Here is a 24,386-nt window from a genome sequence, read left to right as displayed (position 1 = left end):
TTCATACTCCGTTCACGCCACTTCCCACATTCTTCCCATTCGCCCTCAACAATGCCTCATTATTGATTTAACCCCTCATGTCTATGATTCCTACATGTTTGCCATCATCGAGTGCTTGAAGTATTCGCCAATTGCATCTGCACTTTCAAGAGTTGAATCAGTGCCCATGGAATTCCTGTCGTAGATCTATGTGACTGCTCATTACGACAAAGTGGTCGATAGGATCTTCTTTGACGTTTCTCATCATAAAGCATCTATCTCCAAGCAACGCTTTTGCTCTCTGTTAGGATTTGAAGCTGATCCAACGAGGGTTAATCCAGAGACAATTCCCTTGGGACACCTGTTCAATATGTTCTACAATATGGGATACACGGAGGTGCTTACTTCCGTCGCCAAGTTCAAGAAGTCATGCTTGTTGCCAGAGTGGAATGGGATGTTCACTGTGCTATTCAAAGGTCTCTCTGAAAGAAGCTCTGGTTCAGATGGTTCCAGTCGACTGTTCCTGTCCATCTTGTATGGTTTTTACAACGGCACTAATGTCGACTATGGGTTTGTTCTCTGGCAACAACTCATCCAAAGTTTATCTTCTTCTTCACGGCATTCAGAGGTGTCGTATGCCAGGTTTTGGACCTTGATCACGAAGTGGGGGATGGACAAGTACAATGTCCCTACTGTCGTCGACGCACCGATGTCTTCGATTGGTACCTTTCATACCACGAAGATCATCGTCTCAGATGCTTCAAAATTCCTATTCAATGGTTCCATTCCGGAAACCATGTACGCTGACGTTCCAGCTGACAGCAGGATCATCCGAACCTACACAGAGTTCAAGCGGTCTGGTCCGAGGGATCTCACGCCGGAGATGCTGAAATCAATTCACGATGCCGATAAGCCTGTTCCTAGAAGCAAGAAGGCAGACAAAGGGAAACAGGTGGCCAAAGGAGCTAAAGGCCCTTCTCCTAGGAAGAGGAAACCCACTAAAGCTACTCAGTCCCCGCAGCACAAGAGGCGAAAAACTCAACCAAAGAGAAAACTGATTATCGCTTCCTCTTCCAGTGAGTCAGAAGGTGAGAGTTCGGATTCTGACGGCTCTCCAAGACGCAACACACCACCCAGATCACCAACCCCTAAAATGCAAATCCCTCCCTCTCCCATTCCCTCTCCTACTCAAACTATTCCTACTTCCATTCCCACCATAAACCCCTTCACCCACATTCCACAAACCACAATCCCAATGCCACCACCAATCTTCATCGATGCAACAGCAACATCCACTCCAAAGGTTACAACCAACGTATCTGATACGAGGGTTCATGCTGATGCAACCGAACCTCCACCAGCAACCGAAACCCAAAAAGCACCCGAACCTACCCCTACTCAAAAACAAACCGAACCTACACCTACACCCAAAACCACCCAACCTGAACCTACTCATACCATTACACCCCCAGCTTCACCACCACCACCATCTCCCGGTCATGTCTCTGGCGGAGATTATCCTTTCCTTGGCTCGGAAAACATGACATTTGATTCGGTCTATTACAGTTCGTTTCAAGTGCAGAGTGACGATGACGATGACGCTCCGGTCACAAAGAAGCATCTTAAGGAGCTACATGACAAGGTCGACTTGCTCATTGCTTCTTCTTCCACCTCTCAATCATCCCTCTCTGAAGCCGCTCTTCAGAAGATTGTTGATGCCTTCTCACGGGCTCAGCAAGATTCGGTCGCTTCTGCAACCGCCGCCATCGATGCCTCAACGAAAGCCTGTGAGGCTGCGACCGAAAAAGTCGATAAACTATTCTCTGATGCCTCTACCCTGTTAAAGTCCTTACAGGAGAGTGCAGATGCCACCAAGACTAAGTTGGAACCAATTGTTCAACAGTTGGCCACGTTTGTCTCTACAGAGTTGACGTCCTTTGCCACACTTCGTCAATTTCTAACAGACGACAACTCTGCCCTCCGTGCCTCTATTGAAGAGCGCCTCTCTAAACTCCAAAAGGATCTGGCTGCTGAGAACTCGTTGATGGATGTTTTGGCAAAGAAGACCACTGCCCTGAAGGTCAAGAGTGCTCAACTCTCCAATTCTCAACAACAGCTTGACACTCTTCGGTCCGAACGGGAGGTTATTAAATCGTGTGTTTTGGATGTCCACTCAGCCATCTCTAACATCCTCGAAGCGCACGATCCGATCCTTAATCATTCTGTGAGGCGTACCCTTGCAGAAAAGCTCGCTCCTGCCCTGGATCTGTTAAGCAAAATTGAAGGGCTACTCGATTTCGTGTCCAATCCGAAACAAGGGGGAGAAAAGGAGTCTGGATCGCAACCACCTCATTCCTCAAAGGCAACTCACACAACCGAACCTCCTCCTATAGGCCAAGCCTCTGGTTCGGGTGTGAAAGACAAAGGCAAGAAAATTGCTGAGGAAGAAGAGGAAGAAGACAACGAAACCATTGCTGACTTGCTGAAACGCAAAAGTCGATGCAATGATGAATATGATAATGTTCGTGTGGCAAGAGAAGCTGAAGAAGCTGAACGCAAAAAGAAAGAAGCCCACGATCTTCTCGAGAGTAGGAAAACTCTTTTTCCTGCTTGGACTCGAGAGAGAATCATAAAGGAGGCAATCGACACCCCGAGCATCCTGTGGCTTGAACCAGTTATCTCATTTGACTGCTTCAATTCTGTCGACTCTCAGTTCGACATGCCACTTACTCGAAAGGCGTTCATCTTTCACGCCTTCGCCAACGTTGCCGAGTTCCCTCATCCTCATCCGGAGGTTGATCGAGAATTGATTGAGTTCTATCTGAAGGCTGCTTAACCTCAATATCAAACCTGGAGCGCTCAGAAGATCATCAACGTTCGAGTCCTGAAACCATACACTGAAGGGAGGTTTATCAACGTTCGTTTCAAGGTGCTCAAGGTATCTGTAAAAACTGAACATGCCATTTCTTTAGCAGATCTACCGAACCTCAATCCTCATGATTGGATTGTTCTGCACAACATCCTTCTGACCAATGAAGCTAAATATGGTCCTATCATTGACCATCTCAAGAGGATGTTGGTGTGCTATATCATGGAAGTCACACTGATGGATCAGGAGATTGAAACTGTCTTCAAAAAGAAACCGAAGATCTCTCCTGTTGGCTCGGCCAGTGATCTAAACCAAATGAAGATGGGAAAAATTGACCCGAGGCGAAACTCCGTCATGTTCACTAGGAGTGAAGGATAGAAATGTCTCTTTGCCTTAGCTGAGAAACATCTTTATACCACTGCTTTTCTAGAGCATGTGCTGGGGATCATCCACAGATGCAAGGAGAATACAGCGGATGATATCAAATATTTTGACGATATGATACAGTGGTACATCTGGTTCAGACAGACGATCCTCGCCCTTATCTCACGTCTGTTTGAAACTGTAAAGAAGAAGGTTCCCGCTGCTGGCCCAAGCAAGAAGTAGTGATCTCGCTCCAATTTGACGCAAAGGGGGAGATTGTTGGGTAGCGTAGCGTTGCAGTTTTGATGTATTGCGTCTATTGGGCTCGGTTAATAGTCCAAGTTTTGTTACTCCGGTTTGGGCCTGTCCAACCGTGAGCTGATAGGGTTTAGTATAAATTAATGTGCTTCCATGCATATTAGGTTAACGATCAAGAAGACAATAGCGATTACGATAGATCACAGATTATTACTTCATCGTTCTTGTAAACCCTAAATCCTCTACAGTAGAAGTTCTTTATCGAGCTCTGCTGAGGATTATTGATTAATCATTCGACACTCTTTGATCCATTATTGTGTTCTTGCTGTTTACTCGTTTATTATTTTACCTGTTTTAAAGATCTAATCGATCTTCAAGTTAGTTTTTAACTCATCAAATACGTTTTTAAATGCTTTTTATACTCTTTTAGGGGGGGGAATACAAGTAAACACACGACTAAAATCGTGTGAAACATCGATCTTTTGATATACTTTTCATACTGTTGTTTTAACTATCTTATGAAGTTATTATCATGCAAAACACCTCACAACACAGCTTTACCCTCTTGGGATACAATATGTTTTATAAATAGAAATATGTTTTATTTATACATTTACATACAAATACATCATATCAAGGGTAACCATCATTACTAAACCGTTTTATACATTCAAAGAAATTATGATTTATGCTTTGTCAAACATTGTGAAAAAGGATAAACTTTGCATACAAAACTATTACTTTAATATAGACTTAGTTGAGAATCCATGAGGCGTGTACATCTTCAAATACTACCTTTTGCTAAAAGGTATCGCTACAAGTCCTGTCTATAAACAAAGTCTCCCGTTCGGAGAACGTGTCAAATGTGTATAGATCTATACGGGAAGTCATGATCCCGCACTCTGACTGTTAGCTACAGTCCGTCCTTTGGGGTGAGAGTTTGTCATAACGCTACGACGCCTGAAGAACGTCGCTACAGGCATATTATGTTTAGTATGGTTATAAAACTCTCCGGATATACAATTATTATGGTATTATGCTTTTATGAACGAGTAGCTATTAAAACTATTCTTCATCTAACAAGTGCGATCTTCGTATAACTTTATTATATAAAACTATGACACAACTTTTAAGCACGTCGGTTGCTTGGGATTTTCGGTCTTAGAGACTACCAGTTATGTTAGGAAAATAAGGGATTTTCCTGGTGCAATTATTTACAACTTACAACACGAACATTCATATGCATTTCATACTTTTATAAGAAAATAAGGGTTTTTCTTGGAAAACACAACAATTCATATCTCAACTATTAGGGAAAATATGGGATTTTCTGGATCTAATACATTCATTTTCAACACAACGAATCATAACTCTTTACATTTGAAATACTGCGTTTTCTGGAAAACATACACGAACTTTCGAATGGCGTACATTTTCTCAAAACACTACTCATGAACTCACTAACTTAATTGTTGACACTTTTTCTTTGAAATAACTTGTATTCTCAGGGAACCGCTAAGCAGATTTGGAAATCAACTTTTGGGGATTAACGTGCTGATGTTAATTACTTCTTTTGAAGGATGTTTATGTATTTATCTTTTGAACATGTAACGAATACAATTATGTAAACATTTTGGAAACTTTAATATATATGGTGGTGTGTACTTTCCTTTCTATGAACTGTTATGATACTGAATATGACGTTCTCCGCCCCCGAACGTTTTCGCCGTTCTGGTTTGGGGGTGTGACAGATTGGTATCAGAGCATTGTTTATAGTGAATTAAGTATATCAAAACCATTCTTTTTGGTATACAACTATAAACACAACTGGGCAAAAACACTCTGAGTAAGAGTCATACTTTTAAAATTAACTTTATTTAGTTTTTGTAAAGTAGGCATGCATTCATTTCATATTAATAACATGGTCAGTATCATAATTAAAACAATATAGAAGTATTATAAATAAGTTGTGCAGTGCGGGTATGCCTTGGGACATGTAATCGGAACTGGGAAGAATGTAGCCTGATAAACTATATTTGTCCAAGAGCCGACTAACGTATGCCAAGGAGTGTCTGCAATGGACAACAAATTTAAAACCTACCAAAAGCATATCGTTAAAGAATACTAAGGGAGTATTCGAGTGCCTTCAACCATTAAACTTAAGAGTAAACTCCATGTGCTTTAGCTTATAGTCAATTCTTAACTCTATTCTCGTATAGACTCAAATGGCTGGATTCCATCACCCCGGTGACCCCCTACTACCCCAACCAAGATAATAGAGAAGAGATAGAGAATGATCCTGAAGAAGGAATGCAAGAAGAATCAGACTCAGATCCCGAGAACAATAACCTACCCTTAACGGCTCCAATTCAAAATCCTAATCCTCGACCGGAATTCCATGGCTCGACGCCCCTTTGGGCAACTAACCTAAATAGGTGGAGCCGCGAACAGGATCAACCCCTTCCATTCAACGGAAACCGAAGCTTCTACAACCTAAGCGAGGGAGGCTCAGCAGACAGAGCCCTTCCTATATTGGTTCGTCGGATTTCTCGCATTGGTGAACAAGGACGGACGAACATCCATCGAACTGAGGAAAATGATGCGAACACTGGAGTCAACACAGTTCGCATCCGACAGTTAGGATTAGTTCACGGGAGAATCGTAAATCGAAATAAAGCGTTGCAGAGAGAGCTAACGGCAACTCAAACCGAAGTGATAGAACTTCGGGCACGCCAGGCAAGACATGAACTACGTATGCTCGAGATGGAGCGTCAGTTGGCAGAATCTAAGGCCCATGTAGCCAGCTCGCGTAACAAATAAAACTTGTCTGACTTCCAAAATTTTGTCATAGCATAAGACCTCGGATAAAGTCCTTACTTTTCTTAACCTTGTAATCGGAGACCTTTAGATAGGTCAAATTTTCCTAACTACAAAATGTAACACACCATGTTTTATAATATATGATGTATTTCCTTTATTAAACCCTTTGCATACCCCTCAAATTCATGAGTTTATCTACTCTCCTCATGAGTCGAACTCAAAACCCTATTCAGGGGTAAACCAAACTTCTGATATAACAAATCACTAATGCGCGACTTTCGAATCATTAAAACTTATAGTTTTTCATGTTATTTCCTTATCAGAACAATGTCTCCTCGTAGATCAGCACGTAGAAACGCAACCCCACCACCACCTCCTCAATATGACCCCAACATAGTGCAATCTGCTATCGCTGCGGCAGTAACAGCTGCACTGTCTCAAGCAAACTTTAGCGACGCAGCAAGGACTGGAAATAATCAACTTACCAACGCAACCCCATTCTTACGATTGGACACCGCCACTTTGCAAGCTACAGTTATAGCCACAGTGGCAGCCATTATAGCATACAATAACTCTGTCAACTCAAGCAGTGAAGAAAACGATATCAAAAATCCTAATCAAAGAAACAATCGAAGCCACCTACCAGTAGCTACCTACAAGAATACCGCAAGGTGCGAACACAAGAACATGAAACGAAAACCCTGGAGCAAGAGGGGAGGCAAATCAACTCAAAGAAACGCCAAAAAGCAATCAACAAACCATACCCCTACACCCAAAAGGTCGTACAACGGCAACCATCCTAAGTGCAACCGATGCAACTTTCATCATCACGGATCCTGCCGTGAAATGCATTGCGTTAGGTGCAATAGAAAGGGACACACCGTCCACTACTGCAGAGAACTAGCCCAACCAACTGCTCTAGCCACAAATGTAGGAGTAGACCGTGCTTGTTATGAGTGCGGAGAAACGGGACACTTCCGAAGGGACTACCTGGAGTCAAGCATCATGAATGTTGGTGGAAAAGGCCAAGTATTCGCAATGGGCCAAGTGGAGGCTATTGCAGACCCCACGGTTATTCTGGGTACATTTCTCCTTGATAACTTATTTGCATACATTCCATTTGATAGTAGGGACGCAGAAGAGTTCTGTGTGTCACAAGTTTAAAAATCTACTCGAACAAACACCCTAATCATTACACAAAACTTTCATAGTAGTAATAATAGAGATAGACTAAAAAGCACTGAAAACACATACGTAGAATGCCCTATCCCACTAACGAACATCTTACAATGAGATGTACCGACATTGGCATTCGACGTGGATTGGTGTGGCCCTACCCATACTAGTTCCATGTGTTATAAAAGACCCTTTCACTTTAACCATCGACTAACGAAACTCGATCGATTTATAATGACAAACCCCACACAAACACCAATTGGTTTCTACTTTCAAAACCCCGAAGTACTCATGTGAGGAATCTTTACAACCTTCCCGTAGTATCCCCCAACAGATCATTTAGAAATACCATGCATACAACAAGTAAAATCCAAGCTCAGAAACTAGCAGTGAATTCAACCATGAACTTCAAAATATAGCTGCCCTAACTCATCGAGTGAATATGCTAACATTTAGAAGAACATAAGTAAATAAACCCAAAACCGCACGATCCCGATCGGTCGAAGTGACAGGCGGAGTAATGAAGTTCCGCTGAAACACGCACATTAGGATCTAGATTCATAAAGGAACAACAGGAACAAATGGACCATAAGCACTCACGCCTGCCTGCAATTATTGGAGTCCCATTCAAAATGCGAATTTCGGGACGAAATTCTCTCTAACGGGGGGATAATGTAACAACAACAAAATTCAGGTCAAAATTTAAACTTTTATAAAACCGTAATTAAGTATACTAAGTGGTAGATATTGTAACAAGGTTTTCATACATATAAAGAACACTAAAATCCGAGTTATAACGAAGAAGTTATGACCATTCTAAGTTTTCCGACGAAAACCGGCAATACGAAGTTACGTAAAAACGCGAAGTTTCAATAAAGTACTTTTTGACCTTAGGTGTCTAAATGAAAGTCATAGATGTCATTTAACTACAAACGTACATAAAAAGAACGCCCAAATCTGACATCATACGAAAAAGTTATGAATTATTAACGAATTTTCTCACCCCGACCTTTTAAAAATATAATATTAAAAATAATTTCAGAATTTGCCGACGGAATCTAAACGAAAGTTGTAGATCGTAGTCTCACCTTCGCGTGGATATAAAGAACGTCGAAAACGGAGTTCGTATGACAAAGATATGAATTTTCGAAGTTTACTAAATAATAAAAATATAAATTAAATTAAAACCCGGTATTATCCGAAGAATGAGTCAGCGGTCCGATCCCCGGTACGCCCAGCGTACCCTCGTACGCCCAACGTACTCGGCTGCTAGGCTCCGGTTCGTCCACGTCGCTCCGATGTTTCGACCGAGGATAAGCTCATGCATGACGCATGAGTACGCAGCGCGTACTCTAGTACGCCCCGCGTAACGAGACCTCTCAGACCCCTATAAATAGAGATGCGAGGGTGCCGGCCAAATTTGCTAATTTCCTTCCTTTCTCGCGCCGAAGCTCTGCGTTTCAACCCTCGGAGTCATCCCTAAGGCCCGGTTTTCATATCCAAGGTGGGAAGAAAGTTTTACACTCCCGAGACTCCCGAGATTTTCCGAGAATCTCGAGAGATCTGCTTTCTCGATTAGAAGTTCTACTCGGTTTTTGTCACACTTTCTTCAATCAATCAAGTGAGTTCATACCCCCTATAAACACACTTTAAATACGTTTTTAAATGCTTTTTATACTCTTTTAGGGGAGGGGGGAATACAAGTAAACACACGACTAAAATCGTGTGAAACATCGATCTTTTGATATACTTTTCATATTGTTGTTTTAACTATCTTATGAAGTTATTATCATGCAAAACACCTCACAACACAGCTTTACCCTCTTGGGATACAATATGTTTTATAAATAGAAATATGTTTTATTTATACATTTACATACAAATACATCATATCAAGGGTAACCATCGTTACTAAACCGTTTTATAAATTCAAAGAACTTATGATTTATGCTTTGTCAAACATTGTGAAAAAGGATAAACTTTGCATACAAAACTATTACTTTAATACAGACTTAGTTGAGAATCCGTGAGGCGTGTACATCTTCAAATACTACCTTTTGCTAAAAGGTATCGCTAGAAGTCCTGTCTATAAACAGAGTCTCCCGTTCGGAGAACGTGTCAAATGTGTATAGATCTACACGGGAAGTCATGATCCCGCGCCCTGACTGTTAGCTACAGTCCGTCCTTTGGGGTGACAGTTTTTCATAACGCTACGACGCCTGAAGAACGTCGCTACAGGCATATTATGTTTAGTATGGTTATAAAACTCACCGGATATACAATTATTATGGTATTATGCTTTTATGAACGAGTAGCTATTAAAACTACTCTTCATCTAACAAGTGCGATCTTCGTATAGCTTTATTATATAAAACTATGACACAACTTTTAAGCACGTCGGTTGCTTGGGATTTTCGGTCTTAGAGACTGCCAGTTATGTTAGGAAAATAAGGGATTTTCCTGGTGTAATTATTTACAACTTACAACACGAACATTCATATACATTTCATACTTTTATAAGAAAATAAGGGTTTTTCTTGGAAAACACAACAATTCATATCTCAACTATTAGGGAAAATATGGGATTTTCTGGATCTAATACATTCATTTTCAACACAACGAATCATAACTCTTTACATTTGAAATACTGCGTTTTCTGGAAAACATACACGAACTTTCGAATGGCGTACATTTTCTCAAAACACTACTCATGAACTCACCAACTTAATTGTTGACACTTTTTCTTTGAAATAACTTGTATTCTCAGGGAACCGCTAAGCAGATTTGGAAATCAACTTTTGGGGATTAACGTGCTGACGTTAATTACTTCTTTTGAAGGATGTTTATGTATTTATCTTTTGAACATGTAACGAATACAATTATGTAAACATTTTGGAAACTTTAATATATATGGTGGTGTGTACTTTCCTTTCTATGAACTGTTATGATACCGAATATGATGTCCTCCGCCCCCGAACGTTTCCGCCGTTCTGGTTTAGGGGTGTGACAGAAAGCAATGACCTGGGTTCCCAAATCTAAATGATCCCGCTCATTTGCAGGGATAGTTACGGAGGAATGTCTTCAGACCTTGGTACGTCGACAGCGGCTGCTCCCGGCATATGACACGAGACATCTCCCAATTGAACAACATTCAAACCTTTAACGGGGGATTCGTTTCCGTTGCAGGCGGAGAATGAGGAAAAATTACACAAAGAGGAACTGTGACGAACGGAGTGTTGAGTTTTCAGAACGTCAACTATGCTCCCGAGTTAAAGCATAGCTTTTTGAGTGTCTCTCAGATTTGGGACAAGGGTTATTCAATGTATTTTACTAATAAATAGTGTCTGATCTTAAAGTCAGGCATTGTCATCCCGGATGAGTGGATTCTTGTTAAATCAAAGCGGGATGGAAATGCATACATTATAGACATGAATAGCAACATTACTGAGCAAGTCAGCTGCCTCTTTTCAAAAGTCTCAGAACAAAATGCTATGCTGTGGCACCGACGATTCGGTCATGCGAACGCCAAGAATCTTAATCGTCTTGCTAAAAATGAAATGGTGCATGGCCTGCCTGTCAGAGACTTTATAACATTTGAAAGTGTGTCATGTGCGGAAGGAAAGCATCATAGGAAACCACACCTGCCAAAACAGATAAATTTAATCAGCCAGGTGCTATAATTGTTGCACATGGATCTATTTGGTCCGATCAATGTGCTAAGCATCAACAGGAATTCATACTGTCTTGTTGTGATCAATGACTTCTCACGTTTCATGTGGGTTTTCTTCTTATCCAACAAAGTCGGGGTGTCTGATCTGATCAAGAAGTTCATCGTAATGATTGAAAACCAAACCAATAACCAGGTGAAGGCGCTTCGTACTGATAATGGAACAGAATTCAAGAATGCGGTTCTTGATCACTTTTGTGCAGAAAAGGGTATTGTGCATCAATATAGTTCTGTTCGCACGCCTCAACAAAATGGCGTTGCTGAATGGAGGAATTGAACGCTGCAAGACGCTGCAAAGGACGATGTTGTGTGACTCCAAATTACCTGTTTTCTTTTGGGCTGAGGCGATCGACACCGCTTGTTATGTTCAGAATCATGTTTTGATCAACAAAGCCCAAATGAATACTCCGTACGAAATTGTATATGGTCACAAGCCATCTGTCAGCCATTTCCGCATATTTGGTTGCCCTTGTACCCTGCTTCACTTGGAGTCCAACCTGAAGTTCAACGCCAAATCTGATGACTGCTATTTTGTGGGGTATGCTGCTCGCACTGTGTACCGGGTCTACAACAAAAGAACAAAGCAAATTGTAGAATCCTTCAATGTGCGCAGGTTGGAGGAGAATGAAACGAATGCTAGAGTCGGTCCTGATTGGCTGTTTGACTATACATCATTGTTCAAATCGTTCAATGTGTGTTTAGATAGTTTATTTGTTTCTACTTCTTGTTCGAAGACTGTACTTGAAGATGAAGACAAAGAAGTTGTCTAGAGACCGCCGATAGTGTCATCAGCAATTCCTGCGATGGAGTCATCTGTTCCAATTACTTGTCCAAAATCTCCAAGTCAAAAAAATGCTCCAGATGCTGATGCTACATCTCTAACTCTTGATGAAAGAGAGTTCATGTCTAAAGATGCTTCCACTGTTACTCAAACTTTTATGGAACTTCTCTTTCCTAAGCAAATCGCAAATGAGTTTGTGGTTGATCCTACTAATGAGACCGGTTTGTACGAAGTAGATCATTCGATAAATGATGGAACTATTAACATTCACAATCTTCCCGTTTCACTCAATGACATCAGCCAGGAGATACCTTCACGCATTCAACACGATCATCCGATCGAGAATGTCATTGGCCAGCTAGGTGATGGTGTTAGAACAAGCAGTCAAAGTGGAGATGTTAATCAATGTCTCTATTCTTGCTTTATCTCTCAAACAGAGCCAAAGAATGTTGAAATGGCTTTGAATGAGCTCAGCTGGGTAGATGCTATGCACGAAGAGTTAAATCAATTTGAAAAACTCAGGGTTTAGATGCTGGTTGAACTTCCTAAGGGAAAAAAGTCTCTTGACATACGTTGGGTATACCGCAATAAGTAGGATGATTCTGGTGTCATAGTGCGCAACAAGGCACGATTGGTGGTTCATGGGTTTAGATAGATTGAGGGTCTTGAAGACACTGAGGTTTATGCTCTGGTGGCTCGCTTGGAGGCTATCTGTATCTTCCTTGCATACACATCCTACATGAACTTCACTATTTATCAGATGGATGTCAAGACAACCTTCTTGTATGGCAAAGTGAAGGAAGAAATTTATGTTGATCAACCTCCTGGTTTTATTAACTCAAAGTTTCCTAATCATGTATATAAGTTGGACAAGGCGTTGTATGGGTTACACCAAGCTCCTCGAGCGTAGTATGCAACTCTCACAAAGCACTTGCTCGAACATGGATATTCTCGTGGCACTATCGATCAAACATTGTTCATCAAGCACGTGGGTAATGATCAGATTCTAGTCCAGATCTATGTTGATGACATTATCTTCGGGTCTACAAGTCCACAGCTATGCAAAGAGTTTGAAGGAGTCATGAAAAAAGGTTCGAGATGAGTTCACTAGGCGAGATGATCATGTTTTTGGGGATTCAAGTCCAACAAAGATCAACTGAAACCCTGCTCCATCAAGCAAAGTATGTGGAAGATATACTTGAGAAGTTCGGGTTTCAAGACGCAAAACCTGACTTGACGCCAATGGCTGAGAGACCCCTGCTGACTCCAGATACTGATGGTGAATCCGTAGATCAAACTCAGTACAGATCAATGATCGGTTCATTGATGTATCTAACTACAAGCCGTCCAGACATCATGTTTGCAGTTTGTCAATGCGCACGTTGTCAAGATAATCCTAAACTTTCATATCTTATTGCTGTCAAAAGAATCTTTCGATACCTCAAAGGCAGCCCAAATTTGGGTCTTTGGTATCCAAAAAATTTTGAATTTGATTTATATGCATTTGCTGACAATAATTATGGAGGCTGTGAGCTTGACAAGAAATCTACATGAGGTGGTTGTCAATTCCTTGGTGACCAGTTGGTGTCTTGGCAGTGCAAGACGTTGGATTAATGACTAAGTCCATAACTTTAATTGGTAAGACTTGACCCGACCCGGCATGGTCCATTTGGGTTGCATGGCATCATGCATTTGGATAGACTATAATTAGAGAAATAACACTTAAGGTTTGCTAATATATTATAAGTTCTAATATATTAATAAGGTTATTTAATTAGTATTGATCAAGAATTAATTTGGAATTAATTAAGTGACCAAAAGGAGACTAATTAAATATATGGGTTGATTGTGTAAATCATCCATACTTGTATAGTGGGCTAAGACTCCATGGATTATCAAGTTGGGTAAAACCCATAGGATGCTCCATGGTATATTTGAACCCATGGATCCAAGGGATGGAACGCCATGACAATTAGGGTTTACCCTAATTGTAACACTATATAAAGAACATATTATTGGGAAAATCAGCCACTATATGTGAGAATGAAGGGCTAGCCGATTTCATGAAGTGTGTATGTTCTCTCAAGTCATTCCATGTGCATTTGGTGCTGTGTGAACCATTTGAGGTGTCACACTTGGGGCACTAGGCACTCAAGCTTCATGAAGACAATCTACATCAAAGAGGTATGTAATTCTAACTTGATATATTCATTTGAATCAATGTTATTATGCTAGTTAGGATGAATACCTTGGAAAGTTCATATTTGCATGTATAATAGAGAAAACATATATCCAAGGTATTTAGGGTTGCATGTACACTTAGGGGTGTTAGAATGCTCAAAACTCAACACAAGAAACAACACACTGTCTCAACCTCAACAGCAGAAGTTGAATATGTTGCTGCCTCTACTTGTTGCTCTCAAGTTTTATGGATCCAAAATCAGCTGTTGGATTACGGTTTGAATTATTCACTACTAGAAAAACAGCCTTTTACGACGCTCATTGCACGTCGTAAAAGGCTCAGACGATGCGCAAATGTGCGTCAAGGAAGGCCCTGTCATAAAGACAGACGACGCGTTTTTGCGTGTCGTCTATAGACGACGCGCATTTACGACGCTCATTTACGACGCGCAATTACGACACTTGTTTACGACACGCAATGCGTATCAAGGAAGGCCCTGTCATAAAGGAAGACAACACGCATTCGTGTGTCGTAACCTTACGACGCGCGTGTTAATGACACGCAACGCGTATCAAGAAAACCTCTGTCAAGAAAGACCATGTCATAAATGAAGATGACACACATTTTTGCGTATCATAATTTTAAATGTTTAAAAAAAATATTACTAGTAGATTTACTTATTTTCAAATTAAATTTGTATTTAGTGTTTCATAATAGAAAATAAAATATCATATACAAAAAATAGAATCCATTAGATAAATTTAATGTCATACAAATAATTGTTCCATGGAAAGATAAAACAAATCAATAGAAGTTGTAACAAAAATTTACAAACAAATTATATACAAAAAATACAATCCATTGCCCCTTTGCTTATTCAAGATCAACCTGCAAGTAGCTAACTAATCTGTACAAATTGACCCTTGTTTCTAATCATTTTCTTAAATACTTTACAAACATAATTCATCCATAATACCTGAACTATAGTTGTAGCCTTGTTTCTTTTTATTCTGAACACATCTCTTGCAACCATTGCTCTAAGCCTAGTCTGAATAGATACAATAGCTCCTTGTCAATTATGTGAAAAATACAACCAGAGAGTGGCCTACCTTCATAATAGGAACAACTAACAAAGCAGGAATGAAAGAGAAGGCAATACTCACAACAAACTTTGATAAATAAATATTATAAAGAGAAAAATTAATGAAAATGTAATATATCATTGTATTGTATGGTAGAATGGAATTAGGGAAGGAATGGAATGGAATGGTTCATTCCATTTCATCCAACGAAACAAAACCTAAGCATAAACACATGGAATCATACCTCTGCAAGTTTGTGCCCACTCTTTACAAGTTTCCACCTTTCCTTATCCAAACATAGCACTTTAATATCTCCATCATCATATAACAAAATTAGTTAAAAAAAACAGGGTCAACAGGCAAAACAAGTCAAAAGTTGACAAAGTGTATTCAAATGAATACAACCTCCTAAATAGTTAGTATTAATAAAATTAGATAACTATTTTGATCATAAGTAGTCATGTCTAAGTTTCAAAAATTTTAAGAGGGAGTAGTGGATTGCACCTGAAGTGGATTGCAGATTTGCAGTGGTAGCGGGATTTCTCCGGGTTGGCTTCAACGGTGGTCTTCCGGTGGTGGCCGGTGGTCACCGAAAAACAACACATTAGTAACAAAACCAAATCAAAGCATCCTTACCTGTTCTGTGGTCAGTGGCCACCGGATTTTGGGGGTGTTCAACGGTGGTCCTCTGGTGGTGGCTTGTGGTCACCGGGGATATACTGGAACACAACAACAAACTTTAACATGTTTTTTGTATTCAAATATCTTGACCCATGCATCTTCAAGATAACCAACCAAATCACAATCTGAGATATAACACAAAACAAAAATTTCAATTCTGGCCATTCACACTCAGAAAGATTATATATATATATATATATATATATATATATATATATATATATATATATATATATATATATATATATATATATATATATATTCACCTGTGGCAATGGAAGAACCGCAAGAATGTCAACCAGAAATTAGCCACCACAAAAATATTAATTTATCCAATAATATTAAAATTTTAATTAATCAGGTTTTTATGATATAACCCTGGAAAGAAGAGAAATTTTATGATATTCTTGTCGTAAATGCACTCAGTAATTTTATGATATTCTTGCCTTAAATGCCTGGAATCTGACTGTACGAATTCTTTTATCTCCTGGAACAAATGAATTATACTTTCTACTTTCAATACAATATCTAAATATGTTGTTATTCTGAGTTACATATTGTTTTTATCAGTAAAAAAAGCATGTATACCTGATGAGATTTCAATTGAGATGCTAGGTGGCAACCTCACAGCCTCCTCATTCTCCTCCCTCACAACATTTACAATGTAGCGAGTTTGTGCATCACCTAACACTATAATAATAGTTCCATCAGATACAGTTGCCCTAAAACTTGTATGATTTGTTGATTTTTCAAAGTAATGTTTTCTGATAAAATATATAGAAGTAGAAGCCTATAATGAACAAATCAATGAAAAAAGATTGCTATTTCTTGCATTTAACCTCATACTTTGAGAAACTATCAGATTTGAACTCCAAAAGCAACTTCCTTGCAGCTCTTTTACAAAAAGAATCTTCCTGCATATTGCATATTTACAACTTTGCCATTAAACATGTTAACAGTTTCTAAATCTCTTTCTCTATTATATAGAAGCAAATTCCAAGGAAAAGCTATGGCCTCAACATCTACGCTTAAATTATTTGTAGCAACATCATCACCTGCAATCTGAGAAAAAATTGAACTTTTAATTGACTAAAGCAGACAAAACAATTAAAATGTGGAAAGAAGAGGAAAATGCCACTCCAGAAACTCACACGGTCAACTTCAAACCCCCGAAAGATATCCGTAGGTTTTAAACATGGAGGGGCACTTTTGGAAGTTTTTGTTTTCATTGTTAATGGTGTTGTAATGTTAAAAAAAGTTTAGCTTTGGGATATTTGATTAAAAAAAAATACAGTATTAATCTAGAAGGAGTCGCTCCTTGTATATAGTCCATGCAGTTGCAAGCTGGTAATACAGGTAAAAGACATAAATGCCCTCATCTTTATCTTCATCTTTTCTTTTTCTTTTTATTAATACTTGTGGTCATCTTCTTAGCTATTCATTTTTTTTGGTTTAGTAACATTTAGTAGGTTAGAGCCTGAAGGAAAACTTGTGATGGGATTCAAAAAAGTATCACCCTCTTCTCCATGTTATCATGTCAGTCTTTTTCCTTAACCAATTTCTCGGTTGTATAAAAGACATAAATGCCCATATAACTTATGTTTAAGTTGCTCTAATGCTTCTTGACTGCAGGTCACTGAGGTTTCTACTCATGAAGAACCTTCAAAGGGTAGTTTTGGAAATAAGTCTAAAAATCCAGATGGGACATGAGCAGAGGTTGATAAAACTGCTAAAAGGAAGAAGGGGGGAAAGATGTGTTCAAATAGCAAACATTGGGACAACTGGGTTTTTTCTAACCTGTTGAGGATTTGGAGTTGGCATTTTTTGATTCTGGAGTATTCCTTTGATTGGGTCGGCTTTATTTAGGTTAGATTATGGGTTGTTGGTTGTAATAGAAAATATTTTAGAGAATGGTTATGGATAGGTTGGTGTAGTTTTCAGTTTGTGGTCTGTTTTTTATTGTAAGTTGCTCTTTGTATTCTTTTATTCTTTTTTAATAAACCTTGCCTGAGACTTTGTCTCTTTTAGAAAAATAAAAAAATAAAAAAATAACTAGATCTTTGATGTAATATCTTCCCAAATGACACATTTTCTCTTAGTGCCTTCAATGTAGTGATCCCATAATTGACCAAACCACCAACACATGTCGGATCAATCTCCGCCAATGCACGCAAAGTCAAGGCTGACTCAGACCGTACCTATCAATCATGTCAGATTAAATATGAAATTTTCTATTTATATTAACTTCAAATTTGGTGCACCTTTACATATTTTTATTGCAACATTTACCCATTCACTCGTTCCTTTAGAGTTTAGTTATATATATGACTAACTATGTTATCATCTATAATAATTAGCCTAAAAACTAATTAAAAGTTAATAAATACTATTGTTATCGATAACTAAGAAAATAATAAATAAATAAATAAAACATATATTAAGATTATTAAATGAATTTTGCTTCCATTTGTAGAGATACAAAAAGTCAAAAGAATCAAAAGTCTTTCTATATCTTTTAACCAATGAGATAACAAAGTTCAAAAGTAAATACGGAATACTAAATCATGTGGCTGTCACTTTAACATATATGCATTTAAATTTTTGAAGTGTGTGAATACATACGAGAGAGCTAGAGAGACTTCTGGAGTTTGGAAGATGCCGACGAGACCTCGAAAACAACAAGATGAGCAGACGAGACCTCGGACACAGCAAGACGAGCATCTTGAAGATACCTGGCCTGAAATGTTGAAAAAGGAAAACCACCAGATAGCTGACCCAATAGAACAACAACAACCAGAGAGTAGGCTTTTGTATGTTAGTTTCCGAGTTTGACCAAAATGCACTTTACTAAAAAGTTTATATAACCATCTTCTGATGATAAAAGATCCAAGTATCGTCCATATATACAAATTGAATCTCTGCCAACTATGCACTTGACTAAAATACCCCTGCATCAGAACCTGCAAAATCAGAACCCAATTATCAATACAAATGCAATACTATAAACATTCAGCTTGCTATGAAAACCTTGACAAATACTAAGATAATCTCACGAAAACCAATTCTTTCTTTGATATGTATGTGTTTTCTTTGAACACATGTTTGCACTTATAGATCACATACATCATTCCTGTACCTTTCTATTACAGTCAGTCCTTAACAGTAACTGACATGATAGGCAAAAGAAACCAACTGATAAACATAGCAGAATATGCTTTATGAAAACATACATATGAACATGGAAGTTTAAAAATCCGTTCTTGGATCCGATACCACCAGTCATCAACAAAAAATTCATAGAAACTTTTAAAAATCTATACGTGATAGCAACTTAATAGTGAGTAGTGGGTCTGATGAAATGATTCAAACACAATCCCTAATTTTAAAAGATGATAGCTGGGGTTCAACAAGAAAAACCAGAATAAAAGACTCAACTTGTAACGTTTTAAGTAATAGCACGAAGCAGCTTCTGATTAACCAACCATAAAAGTAAGCAATAGGATCAGTCTCCCTTCCTTCTAAAAGAACATCCTTCTGTAAGTCTTGGACGACCACCAATCGGCTGGCACAACACCGTCTGACAATTTCCACACACCACCACCGTTTGAGAGTGGCTGAATACGGTTGTTATGTTAAAACAACCCTGGCACTTGAAATCCATGAAGAAAGAGTTGGGAGATTGAACAAGTCGTTTGAGCTTATGCTTCCTCTTCGCCAACTCAACTGGGGGATTAAGCAGATCAACATCGTTTGGCAAAACCGTCTTGTTACGAGATGTATGTGAATCAAGAAGTCTTAGATATCAAAGAATAGAGTCGCGCATCAAAAACCTAAAAGAAAAAAAAAAGAGTCAATTAGAATCCAAGCATAAAGTGTTAAATTGAAGCACGAGATGAATAAATAAATCAAGACCTTTAGCCTTCAATTTAACTAGACAAAATATGTAGCCAATAGGGAAAGTCGGTGACATGAGGAGGTGGCGGCAAAAGGGATATGTACAGGTGGCGAGCAGCTTCATCCAACATTGTTGTAATCATTGTCTAAGGAGGAAAAGTAGACGTCTAGACTGAAGGGTAAATATTTTCATCTAAATAGAAATGGGGTGTTACGAATTGGGAATTGGAAGTATAAAGCTAACAGTCGATGTGGGGAGAAAGAAGATGATGGCGTCAAGAAGCAAGATTAGGGAAAAGAAGGATACGAAGGGAAGGAGAAGATGCGGGGTTTCAAATTTTTGGGGATTTCCTTTCCCTCTAAACACTACACGAGAAGATCCTCTGCTGCAATGGTTGATTTTAACCTAGATACAGTAAGAAATTAGAACACGTCAAAGGAGTAGGGGGTCAATTTTCATTGCCAAAAACCTAAGTGTTATGAGAGAGATTATGAGAGGTGAAAAATTAGTCTGGTTTTTAGGGTAATGAATAAGGTTGTGGTTTGTTGGTGGCGGCAGGGGAGAAGAAGATAGCTCCGACGAAGCTTAGTGGTTGTGTCTAGGGTTAGAGAGAGGGGAGGTAGAGAATGGCTTTTTGTGATCCAGAGGAGAGAGTGCAGAAGCGGGGTATTCAAAATTTTAGAATTTTAGAGATCCCCCTTTAACAACGCGCGTTTAGTTAAAAAAATATAAAGCGACATTTTCAGATGACACACACTTAAAATAAGCATCTTCCGTGTTTTTAATTTTGTTTTGTTTGTCACTAATTCTAGGGCACGCACAAATGCGTATCCTCTATCCTTCAAATTTTGAAAAATTGACATTACTTTTTAGGGCACGTGCAAATGCGCGTCCTCTATCGGTGTGTGTCATTATTTGCGCGTCGTAAAAGGCTGTTTTTCTAGTAGTGATTTAGAAACCCCTACTTTTTGTGACAATGAGGTTGCAATACAGATTGCTAAAAATCCGGTCCAGCACTCAAAAACCAAGCACATTGACATCAAAATTCATTTCATCAGAGATTGTTATGAGCGTTTGGTCATTCGGCTGGAACAGGTTCCCACTGCAAGTAATGTGGCGGATCTGTTCACAAAGTCGTTTAACAAAGCTCGATTCGATGTGCTTGTGAGCATTGTGAAAATGATACGTTTTGAGGACTAATTCTTGTTTTAGGTTAGTTTAAATTTGTGCATTTTAATCTCATGCTCACCCATGCACAAATTTAGGGGGAGAAATAAACAAAAATTAATTAAAAAATCCAAAAACAATATAAAATCAGACAATTAAAAAATTGTTGTAGACAGTTCTTGTCTGAAGGATATATGTTGGGATGTGATATCATCAAGTGATAACATGCAATCTAAATCTGCGGAACGTACCAAATTCAGATTGTCTTAGCTCTGTGCGCGATGCACTGGTAGGCTCGAATGATTTTCAAAATGGACTTGACTAGGATCAGATGAACTTAAGAAATCTAGAGACCTAACAAATCTTGACCTAAATAGATCCGTTTAGCCTGACAATACGACGCTCGGATAGTTTGAGCAAGGAGATATACATGAGAACTTACCGATCTCATTAAAGAAACCCGTATTTAGAACTGTGGTTTTACTTTTCCTCGATGTACGGACTTTGTCCTTAATTCTGATATTGATTGGACAACTGGGGAATTCCGATAAAGTAGGTCTGTAGAAAATTGTTTTCCTTCTTTCTATCTGTTAGTCATATGTTGCTTCCTCTGTTGATTGGAACATATCTGACCTGGAATGCAACATATGCAACTCTGTCTCTTTGCATTTTCTTCTATGCTATTATTTATATCTGTTGGTCATATATTGTCTCCTTTGTGTGATTGACAATCCGACCTGGTACACAGTATATGCAACTTTTCTACTCCTCAATACCTTTAAACTCAAGTCATTCATATGTTTCACTCTCTGCATCATTAGAAAATATTCGACCTGAGTGTACAACATATGCCTTCTAAATCTATTTTCCCTCTTAATAATTGTATGCTCACCTGAAGTAAGGAGTATTCTGGAAATCCTTGATTGTTGCAGTATACAAGGAAATGGAAAATGCGTTCTAATACAACAAAAATTAAACATTTGTAGCTTATCTGTAAATCTCGCTGCTCAATTTAGGTGGATAACAATATCCTTGGTCGTCATCAGATGGATGGTCCTTAGATAGTTTATCTAGGAATTTAGGATAAAATTTGCCTTGTCACTTATAGCATGTCCAAATCTTGTCATAATTTTTCGTGCTTAAGTGTACCACAATACTGGCAATTGACCAGACATAGACGTGAAGATAGAGGTACCGATAAGTGGTTTAAGGCTGTCTAACAACTTTGATCCTTGTATCACAAAAACAGTTTTTAGTGTCAATTAAGGTGAAACAAGTTTTGTTTTAACTTTACTTTTCTTTATTTTTATTTTTTTTAATTTTTTAATTTTTGAAATTAGTTTCATTTTATTTTTAAAGGGGGTTCATTAGGTGTTGGGTTCAATGTTTGTTGGGTTGCAGCCCCTTACCAGGTTTAAGGAGGGTATAAAAGGGTGAATGCGGTCAAACCTTAACTTCCTCCTCACTTCCTGAGTACGGCCGTGTTGGATTAATGTCTAAGTCCATAACTATATTTGGTAAGACTTGACCCGACCCGGCATGGTCCATTTGGGTTGCATACCATCATGCACTTGAATGAGAGAAATAAGACACTTATGGTTATTAATATATTATAAGTTCTAGTATATTAATAATAAGAATAATAAGATTATTTAATTAGTATTGATCAAGAATTAATCTAGGATTAATTAAGTGATCAAAAGAAGACTAATTAAATATATGGGTTGATTGTGTAAATCATCCATACTTGTATAGTGGGCTAATGCTCCATGGATAATCAAGTTGGGCTAAAACCCATAGGATGGTCCATGGATGCTCCATGGTGTATTTGTACCCATGGATCCAAGGAAATGGAAAGCCATGACAATTAAGAGTTTACCCTAATTGTGTAACTATATAAGCATCTTATTATTGAGGAAAATCGGCCACTAGAGATAGTGAAGAAAGGGCTAGCCGATTTTGATGAGTGTAGAATTCTCTCAAGTCATTCCAAGTGTTTTGATGATTGTGATTCCATTTGAGGTGTCACACTTGGGGCACTAAGCACTCAAACTTCATGAAGACTTACTACACCAAAAAGGTATGTATTCTATCCTACTATATCCATTGTTTTATATGCTAGATTAGGATAATACCTTGGAAGTTCTTATTTGCATGTATAATAGAGAAAACATAGATCCAAGGTATTTAGGGTTGCATGTACACTTAGGAAGTGTTAGAATGCTCAAAACCCAACAGTGGTATCAGAGCCACGGGTTGTTTTCTGTTATATTGATGCAAATATCTTATTTTCAAAGTTGGAAAAAAAAACATGAAGTTTGTCAAATTTTAAAATAATTACTTGTTCTTGTGAAAAACTAATTATTTGTAAAATTTGAATAATTTGCTTTATGAGTTGAATTAGGTCAAATTTAATAAAAGATAAAATAATATGATTATTTTATTAGTTTTAAAAGTTTGATCTAAAGAGTTTTATTTTTTGAAACCTCCATAAGTTATGGATATGAAAAGGTTTTTAAAAAAATTGATTCAAAGTTTTATGGAGTTACAAAAAATTTGGTGTTAATGTTTTAAAGGATTCCATAACTTAAGAATAAGTTATGGATCACCAAAAGTTTTTTTGTGTTACCTTATTTTATGAGTGAATTTAGATTAATGAATAAAATTATGTGATAGTTGGTTTTAATCCAAATTAATCTAAAAAGAGGTTCATAAAATGTGTTTATGTAACTTATAAGTCACATTTATGAATCTTAAAACTCATAAAAGTTGGCAAAGGTTACAAAAATGAAGAGTCTAGTTCTAATTAAATGGTTTTATGACTCCATAACTTGTCCTCAAGTTATGGAGGACCAAGAGTCTCTTCATTTAATAAAATAAAATAAAATAAAAAAAAGTGTAACCTTAATTAATTCCATAAGTTATAAAATAAAGAAAAGTTAATTCTTTTATTAGTTTAAAGTCTTCCATAACTTGTCCTCAAGTTATGGAACTTGAAGAGTTTTTGGATTAAAACTACTTTAAACACATAAGTTATGGAATTAATTAGTTTTGAATAGTTTCAAAACTTGCCCTCAAGTTTTGGAATTTGTAAAGTTTTCACTTATGAATACTTTAATTCCAAGTTAGCCCTTAGAATTTTAAAAGTTAAAATTCAACCCTTATACTTTATAATATTATAAGTTAATAATATATATATGTATAAGAGTAAAGTCAGTCTTACCGCTAGTACGCCTCATTCACGAAGCCGGTCTATAAGGTGGGTATAAGGTTGTTGCCTATAAAATGGCAACTTAATGGGTGTCCACTCTCACCCACCGCTTGCTTGACTGGTGGAGGGTCGTTAGCCGAACGGGTTTGACAGGACTATAATTCTCCCTTCATTAAAAGTATTAATGATAAATAC

General features: G+C 38.1%; 1 protein-coding gene across 1 annotated transcript; it reads right to left on the bottom strand.

Moving 5' to 3' along the window:
- Positions 1-19,254: 19,254 nt before the first annotated feature.
- Positions 19,255-19,943, bottom strand: LOC111911357 (40S ribosomal protein S27-2-like). The gene is made up of 2 exons (XM_023907147.3): positions 19,918-19,943; positions 19,255-19,712 (listed from the first exon to the last, which is right to left on the bottom strand). Exons 1-2 carry the CDS (start codon positions 19,941-19,943, stop codon positions 19,421-19,423), a joined length of 318 nt encoding a protein of 105 aa, XP_023762915.1. The 3' UTR covers positions 19,255-19,420.
- Between the last annotated feature and the right edge of the window lie 4,443 nt (positions 19,944-24,386).

This window comes from Lactuca sativa, chromosome 3, assembly GCF_002870075.4.
Source record: "Lactuca sativa cultivar Salinas chromosome 3, Lsat_Salinas_v11, whole genome shotgun sequence".
Lineage (NCBI taxonomy): Eukaryota > Viridiplantae > Streptophyta > Magnoliopsida > Asterales > Asteraceae > Lactuca > Lactuca sativa.
Note: the sequence above shows the minus strand (reverse complement) of the source record. Positions and strands in the feature narration are given on the sequence as shown.